The following is a 25985-nucleotide window of genomic DNA, read 5'->3' as shown; positions in this document are numbered from 1 at the left end:
AATAAGGTACTAAAACTAGATCTTGCTTCGAAACTAAGTTATAAATGGATATAATGGGAACGTAAAGGGACTGTTTCATATTTTCACACCTATTTTGTGCAAGACTGTGATAGAAAAAGTATATGATTGATAGTCAAGTATATTTATTCCCTATATGCGGTTGTAGGCGCTGTATATTAGATATTCAAAGGTAGGTTTTTTGAATTATTCAATTTGAATCAGAAAAGTATTTTAAACAAATGGGCAAGAGATTCTTGAATAATCTTCCTGAAAATCGGATTTTTTATAAGTAGGTAAGCGATATGTAGCTTCAAACATGGATACTACGTTTTTTGCATATGTTTCATTCGGGACCTAAGTTATACTCCAGTTTTTCGATAGTATAGCTAAGCATCGAAAATGTTAGCAAAATATGATACGTGTGACGACTACTAAAATAATCAATTTAATTAAAATCATCTCTCATTTTCGTTTCTACCTCTATCTTTCTATCCCAAACTCACTCAACCATTTGCTTCCACATAAACCTTTCCTCTACAAGGTGTTACAAGACTCAAATCCCACCTTTCTCTTGTTTTTCCCAACATCCTACTTTACAAATATCCTCATCATTATGCATACAAGCTAGCATTCAAGTAAGTCCGCCTAATCTATGCGGAGGGTGGTTTAGTTGTACCAGATAAAGATGCGATGACATAAGATTGATGAAGACTATCAACGTGGATTTTGAATACAGGAGGGGTGAATTTATTTCTTACAATAACATTTATCATGTCTGTTTTTGTAGCTGAATTATGTCGCGGGATTGTTTGAGATAAGCCTAAGATTTTTCAAAAAGTTTTATAGGGTTTATTTTCGATAGGTATGTATTAGAGAACAACGATTAAATTTGTAATCACAAGACATTATGTCTGTCATTGTACTAATAATTGAACCCACTTAAGAAGAATTCTAGTGTCTTCTATTCTTTTTTTGCTTCTACTATCGAGCACAAAGCCCCAATAATTAATTTAATCCTTTAAACGGCACGTTTCTCTCTTAATTTGTCATAATCAATCAATAGGCCTCATATAACCTCTATTACATAGGACTTTAACACCAATGGTGAAAAGTGGATGTACATTGTACAATCGTATTACGTGCCGTAATATGCACTTCTGCTGATGCAAAATCAATCAATAACTATAAATTAATTTGATGAATAGGTATTATATCTAAAGTATTCATTTACTTTAACACTTATCGTCGTAGTTAATCCCCTAACATTAATTATTTATACTACCCCTTTAACTGTTGACAATGTAAGCAATATTTGCTTTACCTAAACTAACGGATCGGATTTTTCTCAGCTGTGAGTTTGAGCTGAGTTTATTTATTTAGGACCTGTTAACAGGAAGCTTCTACTAACATTTGTTCTTTAATTACTTCTGCACCATGCTGTACCTACATGGTGTGGAAATTAATTCATTTGTAGGCTTCTTCTTTAAGTGAATAAATTTTTAGTTGATTCGTCATCATCGTCATCATCATCAGCCTGTTCTCGTCCACTGCTGGACATATGCCTCTCCAAAGGCACGCCACTGAGCTCAATCTTCAGTTCTACGCATCCAACCACTACCAGCCACGCTACGGATGGGCGCCCTACACTACGCTCGCCTAGACGCGGTTATTGATGATCGTAAAGATTGTCGAGAAAAAGATACTACATACCTATTTTTGGAAATACATAGTCGTGGAAACATGTTAAATTAGGCCAGCCTCTTACAGAAGTTTCGGTAAAAAGATCAACTGAATTCGAACAAACAAACGTTAACTTTGAAGAAGAAATTCTAAAAATAAATAATCCCACTTCGAAAGAAAACCAAATTTCTTCAACAAAATCCTTTAAAACAATGATTAATAAGTGGATTATTTTACTCGTATGATTAATGACGTTTTTTTCCCTTCGCTTGACGTGATTAATTACAGTGAAAAGAACAATCCTCTATCTACAAATAATAAAGTACTTACCAAGAAATGTTGGCAGAGGGCGTTGGAGCTAATTTATCAAAAATGTTTGTCATTTCAGCGGTTCGCAAACAAAGCCTAATTCCCAATATCGGTCATTGTTAACATCATAATCCTTTTGGCTTCCTCATATTTATATTATAAAACGTTATCGGATACCGCAAGGGTCATATGGGTTACGTAACGTTGATACCGGAGGTTGTGTGGGTGGATTTGTATGGGTTCGTGGGGAATTCTGTTAACCTTTTACGGGGAGATAATTATTATGACACTGTTGTTTGTCTATTAGTGTGTGATTATCTTTTAGTTTACTTCCCGATTTAGGAACTGCATTTGGGATACAAAGATGAATGCTATGACATTTATTTGGCTTTTAATTTGTGTTTTTTAAGTAGTAGAGTTAACGGACAGGAATCATCATCTAAATCCCAGCAAAATATTGAATCTAGGGCTTGCTTAATAGATTCTAAAAACCCAGTCTCTAGTAACACCATAAAAATCCTTCATTACCTTCTAATTAGAGAAAAGCACTGTAAATTAAACTCAAATATAATATAAAATTCCATAGTTACCTGACAGGCGTTGTCGCTCCAGAGCCGGAACCGGCGCGCGACGGCGACGCGAGCTCGGCGCTCGGCGGCGTCGCGTGCGACACTAACCACGCATCCACCACTTGCCGCGTCGCCTTCCTGTCGACAATTCACATTTACTTTATTTAATAATGTTCGAAAATCTCCACCTTATCTATACTCAATACTCAATTCTTTATTGCATTCCACAATGTATGCTTAAGTGCTAAACAATTGGTAGGTATGAATAGTGAACCCTGTCGGGCACAGCAAAAGATATTACAAACATATGACGAGAGGACGTTACATAAAACTATCTAAGTCTTCATCATTACCATCATTATCATTAGGTCTTTACAATTGATTGAGCTATTTGATATGTCTCAATTCATAAATCGGTTCAACTTCATTACCAAATAATTAGGTTCTGTATATAAAACTATTAAATGTGTGAAAGGAGCTTCTTACAGAAGTTATACAACTAGAAGAAGAAAAAATAACAATATGTTAATAGAACGGGCAACGGGATAACTCTAGTTTTGCAACAAGCTAACAGATCCCAATATTACCAGGAATTACTATTCAGTACAGGAGATTATAAGATTTAATTATAATGCGTGAGCGCTATTCATAGCTCTTTCTGTTGAAATGTGTAATAATGAAATTATAACAAAACAACAACATAACCACAGGCCTTTTATTCCTCGAAGAGATTATATTTAACCAGTTTCACATAATAAACATACTGAACATAAATACGTAATGTTTTGTATCAATAGTGCCAAAGTATGTTAAAAAGACAATGTCGATGCTAGTATAGATACAAGAGATAGACAACATAGTGACGACAGACAATTTAACATACAATTCACACATCGAACACGTAGTAATGTTTATAAATACATTGATATTTGTTTTAATAATAGTGGCAACTAAATTTATTAGCTTAAGATCACTATTCGAGGCAATGATTCGATGCATCATATTTTCTACACAGAAATATTATGAATGCGATAACCTTTGAAAGGACTGATCCAGATTAAAGCGATGTTTGCATCTTAGTTATATCTCATTAGAAGGTTATCTAAAAGGACACGAAAATAAGAATGTTCACAGAAAAAATGATGATTCAATTGGTGTAAGCACAATTATCAATGAAGAAGTTTATACATTAAACAAAGTAAATTTTAAACCCTCTCAAAGAACTATAAAAGACAATAAACGCAATTCTGTAGAGCATTTACAGTTTATCCATAAACAAGTTCAAACACTAGAATAAGACGAAACTACAACAAAAACATGAATATGTTCAGAAACGTAATGGTAACGGAAACTTTGATAACAATAGTATTCATTTAAACTAGTTGACATAAACTAGCATCGTTGTAAATGTTTGTAGAGGACAAGAATATCTTCGCGATAGAAACTAAGTGTAAAGTAAATACAGCTAAAGGAACAATAGGAGCATTTGTATTCTAATGTGTTATGATATTCTGTGTTTGGAAGACTTTGCTGTATCAATTTTTATAGGACTATGAGCAAATTTTCTGCTATCAGTACTTGAATATCAGCTGTATTTTTATTATGTTCATCATTTTATTTGCATAATTTAGACATTGAAGAATAATTTTCGTCATCCCATTTTTCTTTACCAACCACTACTTCAGCCATGCATAATAAATCCTTTTTTATTTGAAAGTGCTCCATAATTCCAACGAAATGTTAACAAGCCATCAAAACATGATTAATTGTTCACTTTACATAACATTATTCTTGTTTAAAACGCAAACAAATGTCGAGCTATGCTCATTAATGGATCTACATAAAAATTATACGAACTGTGCCTTGTTTCCTTTGTTTTCCAAATTATAATGAGTTAACTCGAACAGAGACAAAAGCACTCAGGGATAATAAGATTAGTCCTAACAAGCCTTTCAAGTATTAATGTTATTATAATAATTTCCATGTTCATTACAATTACAAGGCAATCTTTTTGATGTCGTCTTAACTTCTCTAGCTGTCAGTCAAGCTAACAAAATGGTAGCTTTAGAATAACAAAGCTGACGACCCAATATTCAGTTTCTGAGAAACAGACTAAATAACTTTGCCTTAGTATACCTGCATTATTAAATATCAATGCACTACGAACTGCGACCGCATTGAAGTCTCCCGAGGAGCTCAAAGTCTAAACAAGCAGGATGTTGTGGAAGCCGATATCAAAACTTGCAAACTAGACACTGAAGGAACTCAGTTTGGAAGGCGGATCTTTGCATAAGACGGCAATAATGGAGAAAAGGTAAAGTATAACAAAATAAAGCAACTTTACAAGATTGGCGTCATAGACGGACATATAATAAGAAAGACAAGTTACAATAAATGAAGCTGTATACGAAATAGGAACGACGGACTTATATTAAACTAATAAATATTCAGCATGTTCATTCCATACGATAGCAACTGTGACATCCTCCTTCCCATTTCCCGGGCATCGAACCAAAAGACAAATGGAAACTCTGCAATGTGACAATTTGTATACTAGAATCACCAGAACAGGGTTGAACAATAACATACAGTTCGTATGTTTTCAAATACATTGCAATGACTCAGCTAGATTTGAAAATACGCTTCAATAGTATAAAGTAACAGTAAAATTTTCATACAGCGTATCGCATTTTACAGTCAATTGGATTCTATAAAACTACATTTAATTTAAAGTAAACGCGACATTAAACACTACGTGTTAGGGTTTTATATTGAACTTTATTGCGTGTCTCGATAATCCTAATCGGTGTGTTAGGAATTTTATAGATAGTTTTGAGATAAATGAAAAAGTAATACTATTTATATAGACGTTGTATTAATGCAATGACCAGATAAAATGAGTATTAAACGCATTATTTTATATTTTTCACTATAAAACGTTATCTGCTGTTAGCTTCTTACTTTAAAATTTATTTTGATAACTACAACTCAATATTTTTGTATATTACTGTACAGATTTATCACACAAACCCTATTAAATGGTTAAACAGATGTGGGTGAAATTTTGTAGCCACTGATTGCCCTTTAAATCCATGAATGCAGTTTTCCACCTCATTCAAACAGTTCATTCAATTTAGCTAGAACAGCTAGTTACTACTAAGTAAAAAATTAATTAAAAATATTCCATTTATTTAGATCTACTTTTATTTATTTTAATACATCACACTCCAGCTGAAATGTCTTATTATTATTCATAGTGCTCGCGAACCATCGTCGTAATTACTCAAGCCAATTCATCCATTCATAAAACTAATCAGAGTGGTCATATTTTAAACGTTTTATGGGCCATTTAAGAAACTACTAAAGCAGTATCGTTATAAACTTCAATATACATACTTAATAGCTTCCAGAATAATTCGGTTACGTTGAGTTTTGCCGCAGGCTCTTTTACTAGAAGAAGTCTAAATAAAGTAATGCCTATGTAGGCTTTATCAGTAGGTACACATCATCAACATAAAATCATATTCAACACTGTTCTACTATTGTTTTACTTGATCTTTTGAGAACTACCTAACTCCTGAATAAAGATATTAGTGACTCTCTTTCTTGTTACCCGTGGTCAGTGCTACCAACCAGCCTGGAAGTTCAGCACAGGACATTTGACTCCTAATCTGATAATGACGATAATGATCAAATATATCAGAACATGCCATTTCTACAATCAGTTTCTCGTTTAGGAAAATAAAATGCTCCAACTTACAATACTGTAAGACAAAAACAATCTGATCCAGAGCAATATAATCTCGAACAAAAGAAGTATATCATTAGTAGGCACTTATATAATAATCTGATGCTAATAGAACACGTCTGGATGCTGTCAACTAAGATATAATCTCTTAATTGCTTCTCCAACACCCACGGGAAATGGAATTGCGGTTTTGCAGAGAATAGAGAAACCGGTACGGTCTAATGTGTAGCGGTTTATATTGTTCTTTATACGTCACAAGGTGTTAGTGCTGCCTACATCAACTTATAGTCAGTTATGTAGACCTCTCATGAGGTTTTTTCTGTTGACTGGTAGTTTAGACCGCGTACGATTTGTTACTCTGACTGTCGAAAATGGATGTCAGAATGCATCACAATTTAGCCATAGAAAATATTGAAGTTACTCGACTAATTTCAAGCTACGCGGGGCCCATGATGATCGTCGCGTGTGCAGCCTTAATGGTTAAAGCTACACAGAAATAATGTACGACGGAAATGTTCTCCTTAAAATTGTTTAAAAAATATTCTACGACAGCAAATGTCTATCTCTTATGGTTGACTCACAATAACACGTATAACTCCCGATAGCTTAGCAGTTCGGAGCTTTCTGATTATATTTGTCTACTCTTACGTTTATAACACATTCATTCATTCGTCCGTTCGTTCATATTATAATAAATCTGTAGGAGGGTCAATTCTGTACGTAAAAATAAATAGCAGGGGATGTTACTGGATCGATACCAAACCCAAATATGTGATTAATTTTTTTTTGTCTGTATGTCTGTCTGTCTGTCTGTCTGTATGTTCAGGCATCACGTGATTTCTAAACTTGGTGTAATTATACCTTACTATCCTGGGCATAAAATAGGATAATTTTTATCCTGGAAAATACGAAGAAAACAATCTTTATTTTTCAGTTTTATTATACAGAACGCGAGCTCAACTGCAGTAGCTCAAAAGGGTCCCATAGATATTTATAAGATGTCATTGTCAGAGTTACTCAAAATGGAGAAATAAAACTTCCACGAAAGACCGACATCCGCGCGGACGGAGTCGCGGGCGGAAGCTAGTCATAACATAAAAATACGTAATAATACGTTTCCCGACTTGAAAGTCGGATTCAACGAACGAAACTTGAGCAATGCGACAGTTATTGTTCTTATTACGTCTCTAACCGGAGTTTATGTGGTCAGTTATGGCTTCCCGACAATTTCCTCATTCTCAAGTTTCCTTACTGTTTCAACTTTATTTGTTTTATCTATCGGAAGTAATTTTATTCGTAAAACCAGTATTACTACCGAAAAACCGGCATGGCTGACGAGCTCACGTTCTTCGGAGCGTGGAAACATCTAATTAAAAAACATGGCGTCAATTTAAGTAAATGTTTTACGTGATATCATTAAAAGGTGATTTATTAAGACAAAATAATTCATTTATAAGCAAATAAATAAACATAGATATTGGTATTTTAAAATAAAATACAAGATTATTATTTGTATAGACTTGGAAATTAATCTAGTCGTGATAAGTTATGCAATATGAATACTTTTAGGGTAGATACGACACTGTTGCTTGTACGGGTCATGGATAGTTCTGATAACTTATCTGATTAAAATATACACAATGAAGATCTTATTAGAACAGTGTATGGTCCGTATTGTACTTACTTCTTTTATACAAGGCAAACTGTATTCCACGGAATACATTATAAAAACATTACCGAATCCCAATTAAACCTCATATAAACATATCTTCATATTTCATTATCATACTTTTGTATTTGGTTTTTTTTATACATTTCATTCTCAGTAAACCACTTTAATAACAAAAGACCAAGTCTTTACAGAGACCCTTAAGGAACGCCCATAAACGAAACTAGCACCCATAAGTTAATCTACATAACACTTATTTTAATTAAAGTTGAAACTGCTGAACAGTAAATAAACCAAAAGTTAAGTGACAAAGCTAAAGGGTTTAGCAACTAGGACACAGTAATTAAGAGACCTAAACAAAACTATTAAGACTAGTGGAGTGGCCTTCTGCTAATAAATTATAATTTATATTAGTCTTACACTAGGGCTTGCGCAATTGTTGGAATATAAGCCATTATCATTAATTGCGCAATATACGTACCTCGAACAAATAATATCTTAGTTCTTAAATAACTTTCTTTAAAAAAATCTAACCAATATCTTATACCAATTCACAAAAAATAGAAACGTCTGCTTATCAGACAGACATACTTAGACTTAAATAAATGTAGAACACGTGTCCTCTTAAAAAAGAACATTTGTAAGATGACAATGTTATAAGAGAACAAACTAAAAAAGCAACTGGAGCCCTAGAAAAATAGAGAGAGACAAAGAAAAATACTGAAACGCTCTAAACATTTACAACCCTAACAACCCTGGAACAACTCCAAAACTTAATGAGAAAACCGCAGATGAAAACTTAAAACAGTTTACGTACGAAATAAAATAACTATGCTTGAAATAAAGCTAAGATTACAGGCGCTGTAATGTAAATGTGGTTACATATATAATTAGACTACAAAAACGTACTAAAGAACGAAGTACATGAAACTAGATGTAATAAAACCTAATTTTCACGAGTAATGTTAAGATAGTAAAAAGCCTATTTTCATTTCAGGCACAACCTGACTTGACTGCACGGCTGCGCTGTGGCTGGGCAACCGGCTGCCGGGCAACGTATAGCAGTTTGGATTCCCTCACTGAATAGCTCTTTGTATGATCCACAAATTGCTGTTTCGAGTCTGAGTGTTATATGCATGTGATCTTGTATCTTTGTAAACGCACTCACGACACAGGAGAGAATCCTAGTGTGGGGTCAACGTTAAAGTAACAGTTTCGAAATTTATTGAGTAATTGACTCCCGTATTTTTTGTTAATAAAGGAATCAATTACCCAACAATTGCGCTTGCAACTTCTTAACCAACAAAGCAGGTTAGGTACCAACAACAATCAAGTTGTAAAGTTAGTGCTTAACTAGTAGATCGCTAACTTGATGTAAGACCGTTGCCAACTGTAACCGAATCAGACAATGGACTCGAATGTAGTTGTGCAAACTGTACAAATTATATGCCAAGACTACAGTTTGTTGCCTATCGCTATGAGTTTCATATTGTGTAGGTAGAACAAGCACCGTGAGAAACTTTCAATTGCTTTGTTATGTACAAAATATTTGAAGAGTAGACAAAAGCATACTACTGACAGGGCATCAAGTTTTAAGCCAACTGCAATTTTAGTAGAGGTTTTTAAAGAACACCAGGCTGTGAGACTACTATTGAGAATTTCGGAACTAAACAGCTCAATAACACGTTGCTAGATTAGCAAATCGTACTTGCGACTGACGCCCATTCAACCACCGAATCAGAAGCAAATAATCAAAATGTTACTACGAAACATAATGTAGAGACACTTATAGACCCAATCGGCCTTGTTGATCCAAACGACTAGGCAGTTCACATTAACAGCGAAGTAATCGCCATTGTTCTACATTTTGGTGACGATTTCATTATGACACAATGGAACAATTAACGCATCAAAACAAAACGTTGCTTGATTCAATTGTTCAAAAAACAAACAACAAGACATTTGAATACGCATTTCATTGAGATATAAGCCTTTGAACATTAATTGAGTTACAACAAAAGGGTTTAGAAATTTCTAGAAGAAAATGTGCTTTTGATTAATTAGAGATTTACTTATAAGTGAGAGCAGAATCAAATTATCATGGATTAAGTCTTTCTTGGGAATAATCGAGGCTTTAGATTGAATGCTAATTGTTATCGGATTAGAAATTAAACTTGGGATTGTATCGACCATAATGGATTAAATTCTAATTCTTAAGCTAGATAAGTTTGAGCATCTGCTTTGTAATAAGTTCAATGCAAAATACAGCTGCAACTGTCACGAAATAGAAACGACGAATTAGACATATGATGCGCTCACAATTTCAAATTTTGTTGATATGTCCCCACTCATACTAGCCTAAAATCAAAATCTATACTAATACCAATTATACATAAATTTTGGTTCAGTTAATTAATTTGTAAATACAAATAACAGCATTGCTATTTGGGAAGATAGATACTGAAAATGAAAGTGGTATGGTAAATATCTAGACCCTACACAACACCGAAATCTTACTCAAACTAACCTTACTCAAGGTTAATAAATTACTAAAGACCATTGAAATAACGATAGACGAAACAAAGTTCAATAACAATAATAATTTTAATTACTTTATGGAAAATCCACTTCTCATTACGTTTACCTCTTGCAATGTTGCTCTTTGTTATCATACGATTGCCTGTGGACCTTTTAATTAACTACGAGTACCTATAACCGCTGATTAAGGGTTAATAGTATGACTAGTTAACGAGCATCCATGTTAAACTTCAATTATGGAAGCATTTGCCCCATAATTTATAGTAGCTGTGACTTTTATGCAGCTATATCGAGTTTTTATTGTGAGAGGCATATGTATGAATGAAGAAAATATGATCGAGTTTTATGAAGATCCAGGTAATTAAGTAAGACTTAAGGCACAAGGATATATACTTCAGTCGTAGAATGATGATTAAATTAATTATATTATTACTGAATTATAATTGAAACAGATTTACTGGTTTAAAATACCAATCACTTAGCAAGGAGTCTAAGCTTAAAACACTACACTAATATAATTTGGCAAAATTCAGAAGACAGAAATATGACCAACCTTTTTGAGTAATAAACATTCATTTATGATTCAATTCCATTACATCTCTAACAGAAAAAGGTTCATTAAAACAACTCAATTCGACCCAAATCACTCACGACAGAAACTTTAATCTTCATTAAAAGCCGCAAAATATTTTAAAGTTAAAATATCACTGAGAACATTTTGGTGCTCTCTAAGGCATTCTATTAAAATGTTCAATGTTAATAAACCGTTGTCGAGTTTAGTTGTATAATTTCATTAGTTAAAGGCTTCATAATAATTATCGGACTTTTTAATGTTGCCACAACTGGGATTCTGGTCTTTCTAAAGGTTGATTCAAGTCGTTTTCGACTGGGAGTTGGGAGTTAAATGATACCAATTCTAAATGTAATCAATTAGATAATGTACTGGCTTGAAATAAATGTTTTCAAAATGAAAAACTTAATATAGCGCAGATTTGGTTAATGAGTTTTTTTGACAGGGAAAACCCTTCAAATGCCTCCTAGGTTTTTAGGAAAAAAACTAAGTAGTGTGGGATTTTTACCTCACTAAAACCTCCCGGTGACCACCAGGTCGCACTAAAGAAGGTACTGGGTCCTCTTTGTATAACTTGACCTTAGAACTCCTAATATTGCATTTCTTTTGTATGAATGTTACTAGTTATCTTGAGATCTGTAAAATGATACATTAAGAATCTCTGTCTAATTTTTGCCGCATAACGATAAGCATAATCGTTGACATACCTATACATAAGGCAATAAATAATGACATAATCGTAACAAGAGTATTCGACGAATCATATCAATCGTGGTCTTCTCGTAACAAAATAGATGTCGTCGACCTATTTCGTGGATGTAGTGTTTCGTAGCACGTGTCAAGTCTAGGCTCATCTGTCATGGCGGCTAACTGGGTGCCGTCTGCCGAGTATTTTCTTGTTAGCATCGCTTTTCGGACGTCTAGCCTATGAGTGACGTTTTTCGAACTCGTTTCCAATTCCAATGACCTCGATTCCTTAAGAACTTTGACCTATTTAGGCCGAAACGTCAAATGTAAATCAGGGTCTCAAATTCAAGTGTTTAAAATGTCTTATTATTTAACCCAGTTCGTTGCTTGGTGCTTTACAATCATTATTTTATTTGTAAAATATGAGCCTCCATAAGAGCCCAAAGAAGAGAATTTCCCATAACTTTCGCGCTTGGTAGTCGGGCGGGAGATAGCTTAACGGAAGATTCAACAGTTTTCTTTCGGTAGTTAATGCTTTAAAAGGCTCATGTTTATCAGAGAGCGCTTGAGAGTTGTCCAGTCTCTTTCAAATGTGTAGTCCCTTAGTTGTTTCTTACGACACCGGCGGCGGGAAGAGTATTCAACTCTACATTGTATTGTACATAGCCACTGAAAATAAGGCGAAAACACCAGTCTCCAGTAATTGTCCAGTAAAATTCCTTTCCCAAACAAAACTGTTTTATTAATTAGTCGGGAGTTCCATTATTGACATATGTTATTGGTCCACAAACAGGCAACGGACAGCCCAGGGATTAACAGAAAGCTGTCGATGATAAACACAATGTCTGCGTTGCACGTACGATGAGATAAAACCATTTAAGCCCATGATACGAGCTGAGCGAGGGTTTATTTGTACAGAAAAATATTAAAACATAATATTACAAGCGTTATGTATGTAAATAAATTTGTAAGTGTTTGTTTTACAATCAGTTTTCGCACTAATTTTGTTGCAATATGGGCAATTTTTATGATAATTTTGTTGAAGGATTCGAAATCAAAATCTTTTGTGAATCCTATATTTGAATAACCTAAGGATTGAGCAGTCCTGTTTGTTACCAACGACGCAAAACAGAAAGAGTTTCAGACTCAAATAACCGGCAACGCACTTGTAACCCTCTGGTGTTTCAATGTTCATGGGCAAACGCGATTATACTACAAAAAAGAGAGGGGGGAGGAGAAAAAAAAAGTTTAATCAATAGTCTTGTAAAGCTACATGCTATTAACATCGCTATATATTATATTGATTACCACCTTTTAACCATTTGTGTTGACAACTTAGCCATAAAAAAATGCAACATTTGTATTCACGCTTTGAATATTTTTAGATTAGGTATATTCGGAGAACGACTTTCTCGTTATGAATAGGGGATCGTGCCAAGATGTCAAGATATGTATGTCATTATCATATTACTGTCAATTGAACAGATTTATATGATTAAGGCTCCGTTCACATTATATTCACAGTATTATTGAGTTTTTCACATATATTGGTACATATTATATACCAGATGGTTGGAAATAACCAGTTGATAGAAAATGAGGACTGAACAATGATCAATATTTTTATCATGAAGCAAGTACTAAGAGGAGATGCCATATGAGATTGTGCATTGTGACTATCTTAAGTTTATTTCGTCACTAACGAGTGCATAGCTTAGTTATAAAGGAAAATTGGGTGGTAGAACTACCTACATACACGATTAAATTTTTTTACACGTTCCTTGAAATCATATTATCTCTTTCATAGCATGATAATTATGAGAAGTAGGTATCTCACAATTTTTAGAAGGAATAAAACATGGCATCCTCCATTAATTAATTATTTGGGTGTTATTTCTCTTTTTATTATGTCATATTTTTGTGCAATGTGTGTTTGATTATGATCTTTAACTTATTAAAATATATGGTTAATAAGTAACAATAATTAAAATCTACCTACATTTAACCAGCCCCTATAAATACTCATAAAATAATATTCACTTAAGTACTTACAGAATGACCACAACTCATTCTCGCTAATTAAAACCTAATTCACCTATCCTTGCTTTCAAGTTTCAAGTCACGTTCGACGCAAGTGTGAACGGAGCCTTAAGACCTGAACGTTGAATGACTCATAATATCAGACCCAGTTAAATGCAATATCATTTATATTAATAATATGAATTTTATGTGTTATATACCTACCGGTAGCCACTCAGACGAATCTGTAAACTAACCTCATTAAATGCTGTGTTGATCGAGAGTAAAGTGCTATTGAGTGTTTTGGTGTCAAATTGTGTTAAGAATTTAGTTGTTTGGTCAGTTCAAATATAGAAAGGTAGATTTAGGTTTTGATTATAAACTTAATTAGTAGCTTTTTCTTTGAGTTTGTTATGGAAAAAGTAGGACGCTTGTTGAAGCAAAAATAGACGTAGTATGTTGTTTGAATAAATTAGGTTTCCGAAGTTAATTTAAGTGAAATTGAATTTTTACAGAAATACACAAATAGGCACACTATATCTCTTTAATTTAAGCGAATTTTACTTCCATCATCATCATATCAGCCATAAGACGTCATATTCATGAGCAGCATTTCGCGACACACGACGCGGCGATTGTCACGCTGCTACTGGCGATTCGAGCTACGCGCCCATCGCGCCCTCTGCCTGGAATCGCGCGTACTATCCGGCGCGCGCGACGATGTTGGCTCGTTGCGTAGGTGTTAGGTTCGATTCTCGGGTCGACGCAAAAACGGTGTTACATATACCGCGCTTAACGCCTTAATTTTAGGCAGGAGGTAATGCCCAGCCACCGTCTCTGTTGAAGTTGGGACGACGACTTATTTCGATGGCCTCACGTACTTTCCGTGGTACGAAGTCTTTCTCCCTCGCTATTGTCGAAACGGAGGAAGTGAGTCGTGCCCGCGCTACAAGCATGCTCGGCTACTGCCGATGTATGAGTGTCCATGTTCTTCACACTGCGTATGTGTTCCTTGAGTCTGGTTGTGATGTTGCGGCGAGTTTCCCCGATGTAACTCGAGCCACAGTCGCACGGTATCATGGGGAACTGCCAGTGGATCCTTATCCTTAGGCGAGCGTAATAACAAACAAGCGAAACTAGTCGAGTTCCTCGTCAAAACGATACGTGAGTAAGCCGATAACATAATAATTAATTAAGCGAATCTCCTAAAGCCAGATTTCACTAGTAATTCGCATTTCGGGGCAGCGAGCAGCGAGCATGCAGCGCCCGGTTGAATTAGCCATTGTGTACAACTTCATATGACCTGAATAAAGCACATTTAGGCAACGTTTTAACAAATACCCCACATGTAGGTTCGCGTAAATTAATGTGAATGGCTTTTGTAATGGTATTGTGTACAATGGGCCTACATTTCAATCAAAACAGTGATAGTTAGTAGTCTGAATGACTGGTGACTACATAATGAATGAGTCGTTATGTCATACACCATTCAGATTTGAATTGAATTAAGTGAGGTGTGTGTGTCAAAAGTACATACCTACACCTACATACTACATAACATGAAATAGAAATAAACCAGTAATAGCTCACACGAATTTTCTCTATTTTCTAAAGCATAATGTTTCCATTCTTACTACGAATTATCGTAGGAAACTCAGGTATTGTCCTGAGTTTGATGCATTAATTGTAATGCAATAAAATCAATAACAAAGTATGTATAACATAAAACAAAACACCCACAGGAGATTCTATCTTACAATTCAAAGTTTAAAGTTCACTTTTCGTTGCACATATTCCATCCTTGAATTCTAAATGTAGGTAGTAGAATATTAGGTAACAAACTATGTATTAGATAACCTACGCTTTTAGCGTTCCCGCTAATTGCATTGGCACCCCTAAACTGAGTTTAGTAAGTACAGCACTTTACGTTTAATGTACAATTTAAATTGCCGGTTAAGAGATAGTTTGGTTCTAGTTATTAATAATAATTTATTTGTATAATAATTATTATTACCAAATATAATACTGACTAATACATACACCTACATATTATAAATGGTAATTATAATGTCAAAATTGGAAACAGAACTATAAATGGAGCAAATAATTTAAATGTAAAAGTCGCCTTCATTTCATATAGTGCCTATTAATTTACTTATTTTTCAGCTTGAAACCCTCATCAAAATACTATAGTAAGATAATGAATTAAGAAAAGAGACTATCACAGAACCTGATATTAAATAATGTTCTCAATCAATAAAGATAGTCTTCTTAACTAAAGGTTGCGTATATACAGACAAACGACACGACGATTAGATTTATCATTTGTTTTCTAACAACACAACGATTAACAAATATTGTTACAGTACAGTAAAGTCTTGTAACTAACACGATGCACAATCAAAACGTTGACCTCTCGTCCAACGGTCCAACAGTAAGAGAACGCGTTCGGCGCTCTGATTGGTTGATTTATTCAAGCCGACCAATCAGAGCGCCGAACGCGCTCTTCTTTGGATTACTTTAAACGTAAAGCAATCTTATACTAAGGGTACAGTATATGAAACTCAATAGAAATACATTGCAGTTTGCTTATACCGTATTCCAGTAGACCAGAGGTTAATGATGTTAATAGAAAATCTTCATCTATTCTTACCTTAAGAAGTAATCATGCACGAACTCCTGGTTTTCATCGAGCCAGGCTTCAGTGCGCGCGCATTCAGCATCATAGCAGGAAGGCGCGGGCATGCCGCCGCCCGCGCCTCCCGCTGGCTCCTCTATGCTCCGCAACTGTAGGCCTATAACAATACAGAACGACATTCAATTATGATGTTCATTATTCAAAAATATGGGTCCCTGTCTAAGCTTGAAACTAGTTGAGTTACCTCGTCAAACAGTTAATTGGGAAACTCTACAACATAATTAATTTAATAAGATTTATTGTTGCTAACAAAAAGACTTAGCTACTTTTTTCCATTAGATGACCAACCAAATGCTTTAAGCATGTTGACAGTATTTGGCATAGCCATAATTTTTAATCAGCTTATGGTCATTAGGAGACTAGATAAAATTCAAAGTCAAAATTGGCATCGAAATAGATAGTTCTAGAACTTAAAATAAACACATTAAAGGCAATCACAAAGCAATGATTTAATGACAAATGATATAAGAAAAAGCATGAATTCGAACAAAATATCGAAGGCCAATATAATAATTGTGTTAGTACTAGAGGAACTAAAAACAGCACATCTGCATTGGACCTTGGAAATATAATAACCTCTTCAAAGTGATACAGGAATAGTAACAAGTTATTCCCGAGCGATGTCAATGAGATCCTTTGAATAATAATAGAAACTACAAGAGCTCACTGTTTGCGTACATACAAACGAACGTACAGAAAAATGGTATGTCATCATCGTACGTAATATATCAGGCCACATTTACCCGGAAAAGGTTGGTAATGGTGTACTTATGGGGTATATAAGGGTTTTTGCTGGTTTAGATTAATACTATTGCATTTAGGAAAAAAGTTGTAAACTAAAAAGATGGAGTAGGTGGCAAACGAGCAGACGAGTCACTTGATGGTAAGCGATCAGCGCCGCCAATGGACACCCGCAACACCAGAGGAGTCACAGGTGCGATAAAATTAGTAAAGATAACACTACACTACTCTTTAATATGACTGCAACATATGGATGAGTCCATATGCGATGAGACCGTTGAAGATTTTTTAAACAGCAACGTAAAGGTATGGGTGGATAAAACAAAGTATGCTAAATAAGATGAATAGAAAGCTATGGTAATATAATAATGTTCACAACAAATAAGTAAATTCAAAGTCAAGACCATTTCTTATCAACACCTCGACACACGAATCTAATCGATTACTCAGATGTTCACTCAAAATTACACCTCTTTTTACATTAAAAAACCAATCAGGTTTCATATACCGATATATTTTACAGCAGTTAGTATTTACTTCTGCCTGGGGACATCTAACTTTGCCGACAGCTGTTTCCAACACACGTGAGTCTGCAAGTCCGATTGAAAAATAAAAAGATAAAATAGAAATTCTAGAAATAAGTTTCGAAGTAATTACATCTAATAATTGCAAACTTCTGCCAAAGCCATTAGTTCTAACAAGTTCTACATACCGAAATACTTTTAAATTAGTTTTTTATAAATTATATTCAAGTTAATCCAGTTTTTTACAATTAATTCATTCATCTGATATTTCTAGTAACTAATTGGAATTCGAGAGTGAGATTGCTTGTGGAGATTATACTCCTAAACCGCTAAGCCGTTCAATTAATAGATGCAGATTTTTTACAGATTTTATCTACAACTTCTTGTATCAGTATCATAATTATTCTATCTACAAATAAAACGTAGAACTAGCTTCTAATTTCATTACTTTGTACCGAAGTCTCAAAGAGAAACATTTCCTCCAATACGTACTCCAATAATTAGTTTAACTTCTTGTTCCTTAGTAATAATGTTACCGATTTTATATACCTGTGACCTTTTACTCTTTCTGGCATCGAACGTGACGTACATTGATTTTGGTGTACGTGCTTCTAAATGACCCTTCCTTGCCTTTTGGCTGTTCATTTAAGGCCAGAAGCAACCTTCAGCTACTTTATTAAGTGCACAACCCTACTAAGTATGCAATGTAACGGTAGTCGACATTGAGAAACAAAATGTGACATCCTTATTGTTGTTCTTAATTAATTTTAGGTGGTGCGTGTTCTTGAGTCGATTCTCATTTCCTTTTAATTAAATGAAGACTGTATTACTGTACTTAATAGCGATAGATTAATGTAATAACATTCAAGTTTTATTGACTTTATTGGTAGTAAAAGATCTGCTATTAATTTACTTAATAACTACAGAATATCAAATCGTTTTACGACAAACTTTCAAGAAGACCGCAAACAATACCAATATCATTCTAATAAACAATAAAAACAACATTGTCCAAACAATCCGAGCAATAACAGTAACTAGAAGTACAACTATTAGAGACCCTCTTATCCCGTTCACATCTGACCGATGACATCAATTCTTGCGTTGACTACAGTGTAGTAGCAATAGCCACAGTAATGGTAGGTACATTAAATGCAATAGAGGGCTGTCCTAGCCGTTGTGGCAGCATGATGTTAATTGAGCTCGCAAAGATAAACATTTACTTTTCCCTAATTGAAATTGACACAAGGTACTTGGTTGATTTGCGTTATAATTGAAAATGACGGATATAATTGGATGAATAGTTATTACGTCGTTTTGAAAATAATGTTTCCTTTGTTAGTAACATGTGCACCAATAAGGATATTTAGAGATTTAATGTTTGAAAACAAATTGTAGGTATTATTAGTCGCCTAGAGCTTCAGATTTGTGAGAAATGCTGACTTAATAAACGGAATATATGGCTACAGGTCATTCTAAAAACAGAATTTTATGGAAAGTTTTTAATTTCTATACCTACCATACTGATAGGGCTTACAAAGAGAGATAAAGTCCTAACCTTATAGAGTAGTCATACTATATAGCGTTGCTGTGGGAAAATAGTGCACATTTGAATTAATTAATGAATATAATCTGCGTTAATTACTTATGCAGATTACAGCCGATATAGGCAATTTAAATAGTGCGCTTAACTCCCAGTGTAAATGTGCTGGCAATTAAATTTACTTGCTAATTAGCGTTTACGCAATTAGCGATTCTAATGACGTTGAAAAGTGTGAAAATATAGGCAATTTACAAAATAAATTGTCTGCTTAAGTTAACTGTATTTTAGGTTGAATGTTCTTGTAAGTAAATAAAGTGAACCCTTTTTAAATGGAACCCTTCCAAAATCATTTTTGTATAAATATGACTCAAAAAATATTTAAAGAACTCCTCAAAAGAACATGGGATTTTTTGGAGTCTAGAAGAATCAGCTAGGCATCAAATCTTGTGCATATTTATATTTACACAAAATAGTGCTACAAAACAAAGAACACACGACATTCAATCGACTCCACAGTGCTGACGTTCATCGAACGCTTCACTTAATTCACAAAAAAGACAATCAAATTCAATTCTATTCACCGTACCGAAAATAGGGTCAAAATTTTCCATGACTACTAAGAATACATGATCGTATAAGCGTAATATAGAAATACAACCGAGATGAGTTCACGTGTACCCAACACGAGGGCCAAGGACGATGGTTTTCCTGTTAAACACATCGAACACAAGTTATTTTCTATTTATTTGCACATAATGTATTGCTGATAGTAAGTATGCTAATTACATTTTTGCTAATGAACGGCAAAAACTAAAACCTTTAAGCTGCTAATGAATTATTATAGAATTAATTAAGTAATTTACCTTTTCTCTTGGTTAAAAAAATTATAAGATACTTCATGATTTCCAACCTCCATAAAATGCCATCCTTAAATGGCGAATTTTATATGAAAGTGCGGTTTAAAATGAGAAAATACCTGTTTCTTATCTATATTGCTTTTTGGATCTTGATTCTACTAAAATCTAAACAACGTAGAGAAATGTAAAAAATAAAAATATATTGAAAATTTAAATTCATACATGCCACGCGTGTTTCTCTGTAATATTTCACTTTCAACCCAAAAGTATACTTATCTCTTTGCAACAGAACACATAAATCAACGAAACACTATCGGGGTATGATACATGTATAATTTATAGAAGCAAATCCCACGGGACTACGTTTAATATTTATTAAATTAACATATTCCAAACTATTTTCAAGCTTTTATGACGTAGTTTGTAGTTTGCATATTTATTGAATTTATTTAAAATAGAGCTTTGTGCGTCCAATTAATCCCGGATTGATTACTGCTGACCTAACATAATAGCCTTCATGGATATAAAATGTGCAGTATTGTAATTATTCAGTCGTTAATGTTAATCAACAATATTATTAACAGCTATTGCATAAAACCTGGCAGTCCCAAATAACATGAAACGAGGTGCGTAGGTAATTTAGTTTTCTAATTTAAGCCACAAACATTTTACATTACCATTACTGAAACAGGAATAATTGCAAATCCTAAATTGATGTCGTGCACAAATAACGCAAAATGTTCCCAAAATTACACCAACATTTCTGCGTAACAGTATGGCGATGACGTGCTATCCATATTTGTACAATATACTATGTCATCCCCCAATATAATTAATGAAAGATCGAAATACATGTGCAGCTATAGCTACAGGACCCTTCACAAGAGGGAAAACAACCCTTCGCCATTTACCAGACATGTCTACGTCACTCGAGAGCCCCACAGACAGGATATATCGATTAGGGGTGAACATATTCCACGCAAGAATTAATATAAGTTTTTACGAATACGAAACTCTCAATATAGACCTTATTGTCAAATGTTTCTTAACTTATTTTCGCGTTATTCGAAGTTTCACTTCACTTAAGTGATAGATGGCAGACATTATTTGCAAAGCTGTTTTCAGAAAATATTTATAAATGATTTGTTAGAAATACATTCAGACGCTTTGAAAAGAATACCTCATCATACTGTTGAAAGGAGTACAATGAAAATAAAAACAAGATAGAAAATAGATATTGGATCAAAAATAGAAAACAGCACAATTAATATCCTTCCAAGAAACACAATAGGTGTGCAAGATAGCTTACAGAGACTGACGTCATCCCTTATCCCGTAACAATCCAAGAGCCATTAGCTTGGTAATGAAAAGCGTAGGATACCTACTGCACACGTTAACAGTATTGTTATCGTGTAATAATATACTCTGGGACAAAGCAATCGCCCCATCTCATGGATTTGAGGCACCTTCTAAGAAAACGATGGTATTTCCTCTCAACATTTGATGCAAAAAACAGGAAAAGATTGTCCAATCAACTCAAATTGTGCACTACTGAAAGGAGATTCCAGGTATTGTTGCAATCTTGATTGCCGCTTATTACTAAGTGGGCGTATTGTAGTTCTCGGGTCGGTATGATGAATTTTCCGATTCTAAGAAAATTTCTTGAGACGGTAAAACCTGGACGGTAAAATTATCCGTGATTGTTTCATATCGCTTTGTTTACGTTTGAAACTGTCTTAACTTCCAAAATTCAACATTACATGAAATGTCACTTAATATCAAAAGGGATCGCGCCGAAGTGGTTTCCATTCGTGTAAACACCGTCGACTGACAGATTGTTATCGTTTTCCAAAACATTCAAAAATATGAATGGTAAGTTTAAAATCGGCGCAGGATTAAAAATAAAACCAAAACGTCAAAAGCCAGTACCTAAAACTCCAAAGACTGCGAAATACGGTATATTCAGTCCGTGTCAAACGAAAATCTACGGTACGGTCATGGATGAAGGGACTAATTGCAAGCCGTCTACAGACCTACCTCACACAGTTCTTTTGATGAGAGCAAATTCTTTACACTGAAGAAAGAAGTAAGAAGCAAATCTTGGAAGTCTTTCATGTTACAGTTGTAGGCATTTAAGCAATGCTACTAATTTGGCACAAGTGCGGTTTAGTTCTAGTCTCTCAAAGAGTGAAATGCTAATTATGGTTTGTCATGAGTTAAGTATGCTTCTACATAGAACATCTATTAACTTTTTCGGTATGTTTTAGGTTTGTATACCGTCGCCATATTGAATACAATACAACTAATGAAATATACCAATTACCCAATTTTGAAAAACTTTAAGAGAATACTTTACTTTAGCACAACTGTTGTCAGCTAAGTTCACGCATCTTCGTTTTGATTATTTAAGAAATTCAATATCCATAGGCCGTAAATCTTCACATTGTCAAATATTTACTGAAATTATCCCACCACACACGCACCCGCAATTTTAATAATCTTTATAACCTAAAGCTAGACACTAGAAACCTACAAAGATGACATTTACATAATCTCTTTAGTTCCAAATATTACTTCAATATTTTCCAATATCGACGCCTACACGCTTTCAGCTTTATCAGTGTAACAGTAAACTTTATCTCGTCCAGACACAAACACACATATTGCAGAATAAATATTATAATTATCATATCTTTAATGAAAAGATGATTGTGCAGTGATTTGGTTCTTTATTCGGAGTCTGATTCACGTTAATGATATAACCAGAAGGATTATTGTATACATACATAAGTGACCTTTACCACCTTAAAAACGAAAGCATACTTCTATAGGGAATAGTATGTGATGTTCTCTACGATCCAAAAACATATCGGCCGAATTGAGAACCTGCTCCTTTTTGGGAAATCGGTTAAAAAAAAGAAGTATCATCCAATCTTAACACATAGAACGCCGTGGTGGTCACCGGTGACCGACGTTAGCGGAGGATTTGCCTTCAACAGTTTTCTATTGGCCAGTCAAAGACTTAAACACGCTTTTCGTCATGAACTTCATTTAGTTAAGAACGAGTATGAATCATAAAGTTAATTTTATTACAAACTAAATTCGACTAATGAAAAAATCTATTAAAATCCAATGTCCAATGTATCACGTGGATGTGGAATGGAATGGAACGATTACTTTTCCCATGTTCCATCTTAGTTACAAAATCTGTTATATGATCCAGAAGGTCATTACAGAAAGAAGACCCCTTTAACCCGTCGGTTTGTTATTTAGACAGATGAAAGCCTTTCCAAACGCTTTGATCTACCAATATTGGTACAATTTCTTTCGGGCCCTTAATTTTCAACAGAAAGTTTTAAACTTGACTTTAATGGTTTGCTGATTTTGTTACAAACGTATCGGGTTTCATTGAAACGGTGTTGTTTTGTATAAATTCTTTTCACTACAATGTTTCCGTTTATTTGTATACGATGTCTTTATTTTTTAGTTTGTATAGGTATGATTCGATGACTGGATCAGATTTAGTCATATCATCCGAAGCTGCGGATAACGTACAAAACAATCAGTGTATCACGATAAATGGAACGATTACTTTTCCCATGTTCCATCTTAGTTACAAAATCTGTTATATGATCCACGAGGTCATTACAGAAAGAAGACCCCTTTAACCCGTTGGTTTGTTATTTAGACAGATGAAAGCCTTTCCAAACGCTTTGATCTACCAATATTGGTACAATTTCTTTCGGGCCCTTAATTTTCAACAGAAAGTTTTAAACTTGACTTTAATGGTTTGCTGATTTTGTTACAAACGTATCGGGTTTCATTGAAACCTTGTTTCCGTTTAATTTTATACGATGTCTTTATTCTTTTAGTTTGTATAGGTATGATTCGATGACTGAAACAGGTTTATTCATTTGACGCACCTCTCACCTCACCCAAGGCGTGAGAAAACATTGGATGATATTCTCCCTTCAAAAAAAAGTTTATTATTCTTATCAAATATTAAGAAGGGACCTTACATAATATCGACCTATCTCTATAATCATAAGTTTCCATAGAAAACCAATATCCTTCAAGCAGACATTTTTATTAACCACAACTTTTATATTAACTAAATAGAAAGTACCAATAAAATAACAATACACTCTCTCACACACACACACAACCAACCATTGTAGGTAATACAAGAATATTAGTTACATAACATGAAAGGTAAAGAAAAATATAAAAATCCAAGAAATAATCCAAGCTCTCGGTGTAAAGTAACAAGTCTTGTAGTTTAAGAGCCAGTAACCACCTGTGGAAATAATGGATTTTATTCTTATATACTACACGGTGTGAGTACTTTCTATTTTTATACCATTTATCTAAATATAGAGTTGAGTTCTCGAGTTAAGTAATTAGAAATGGTTAGTGGAACATTTTTCACGATTTCTAAGAACAATTTTGTTTTAAATGTAAGTCGTATACATGTGGAATGGGTACCAGCTTTAGAATCCTTTTTCCATATTACGATTCTCAGTATCGAAATTACTTATTCAAATATTAAGTACTAAAATAACCACAAACATTTCTCTTAATATTTCTGCTATTACTTTAACACACATTCCTTTCATTCCTACACATATTATTTAAGCTACTTTCCTAATAAGTAGCATACTCCACAAATCTCAAGGCGCCACACTCGCATTAGATTCTAAACTAATGACAACATAGCATTCTCATGTTTCAAATACCTTCTTCAATACATCTAAAACATCAGTCGGCGAAACAAATGAATTGCTAACATTTCAGACTAGAAACTGACATAGGCTCAAAGTCCCTCACATTGCTTGCATACACAAAATTGTTGGTAGAAGTTTGAAGGCGTTTGCATAACGAACTTTAGTGATGAGGAGGGAAGAGGCAATTGTTAACATTTACATAACTGGGGTAGGAATTTAAACTGAACGAACTGTGTACCCTTAGTACGAGTTTGTTTTACGTAACGTACGTTAGGTTTAAACGAGAGCGCGGTCGGCGCTCGTATTGGTCAGCGCGAATGAACCAACCAATTAGAGCGCCGAATGCGTTCTCCTTTCGACCTTGTTAAGCGTTATACAAACTCGTAGTAAGCCGTCTGAAGTTAGAATTCTTGATAAGTGAAGAAGGTACGTAAGCAAGGATCATAAGATTATGTTTAGGCGATTAAGAAGATGTAGTTCCTCGATTACCTACGCTCATGGGAAATGTTTTGTATTGTATGACTTCTCTTTTACCAAGGACTAGAGTTTAGACCTTTATCGATTCACAGACTGCCAATATTATAGGAATAAAAATACATGGAAACCTTGACACAATCTTAGTCTTCTACCAGAAAAGGAATGGAGTATTGAGGACGATCGACAGTCGTTGCGTTTGTGTATCAGTACTCGATAAAAGCAAAATGAATGGTGTACTGCAGACGATCTACTAGTGGTTGGTTATGTTTAAAATGCCTAAACAATTTCTAATCTTAATTTAGTTATTTATATTAGTTTGATCAACTTTAAAGTTTTATTAAGTACGAGTGAGATCCAAATAAAAATATTGATCGAAACATGTGTCCGTTTTAAAAGATAAACAACTTGACTATATCACGTGTGGAATAATAATCTGTATTACGATATCAACAGCAATGTTTATTTTTTTTATTAATGCTATCAGAAAAAAAACTTTGTTTTTATATAATCAAAAAATTATATAGTGCAGTGGCTTTATCTTATAATTGTTCTTATTACAATTAGTTAGGTTTCATAATATTACGTACTTGTTACTAGAATCTAAGTATATGGACCACGTATATTTCCCATA

General features: G+C 34.2%; 1 protein-coding gene across 10 annotated transcripts in view; it reads right to left on the bottom strand.

The window, feature by feature from the left end:
- Positions 1 to 25985, bottom strand: part of LOC118272049 (dual 3',5'-cyclic-AMP and -GMP phosphodiesterase 11) — a 226378-nt gene that overhangs the window by 63184 nt on the left and 137209 nt on the right. For all 10 annotated transcript variants that reach the window (XM_050693591.1, XM_050693595.1, XM_050693588.1 and 7 more), the window contains 2 exons: positions 16444 to 16585; positions 2580 to 2696 (listed from right to left, as the gene is read on the bottom strand). In XM_050693591.1, the coding sequence (XP_050549548.1) occupies positions 2580 to 2696; positions 16444 to 16585 (259 nt within the window). The remainder of the gene's footprint in view (positions 1 to 2579; positions 2697 to 16443; positions 16586 to 25985) is intronic.

This window comes from Spodoptera frugiperda, chromosome 5 (assembly GCF_023101765.2).
Source record: "Spodoptera frugiperda isolate SF20-4 chromosome 5, AGI-APGP_CSIRO_Sfru_2.0, whole genome shotgun sequence".
Classification (NCBI taxonomy): domain Eukaryota; kingdom Metazoa; phylum Arthropoda; class Insecta; order Lepidoptera; family Noctuidae; genus Spodoptera; species Spodoptera frugiperda.
Note: the sequence above shows the minus strand (reverse complement) of the source record. Positions and strands in the feature narration are given on the sequence as shown.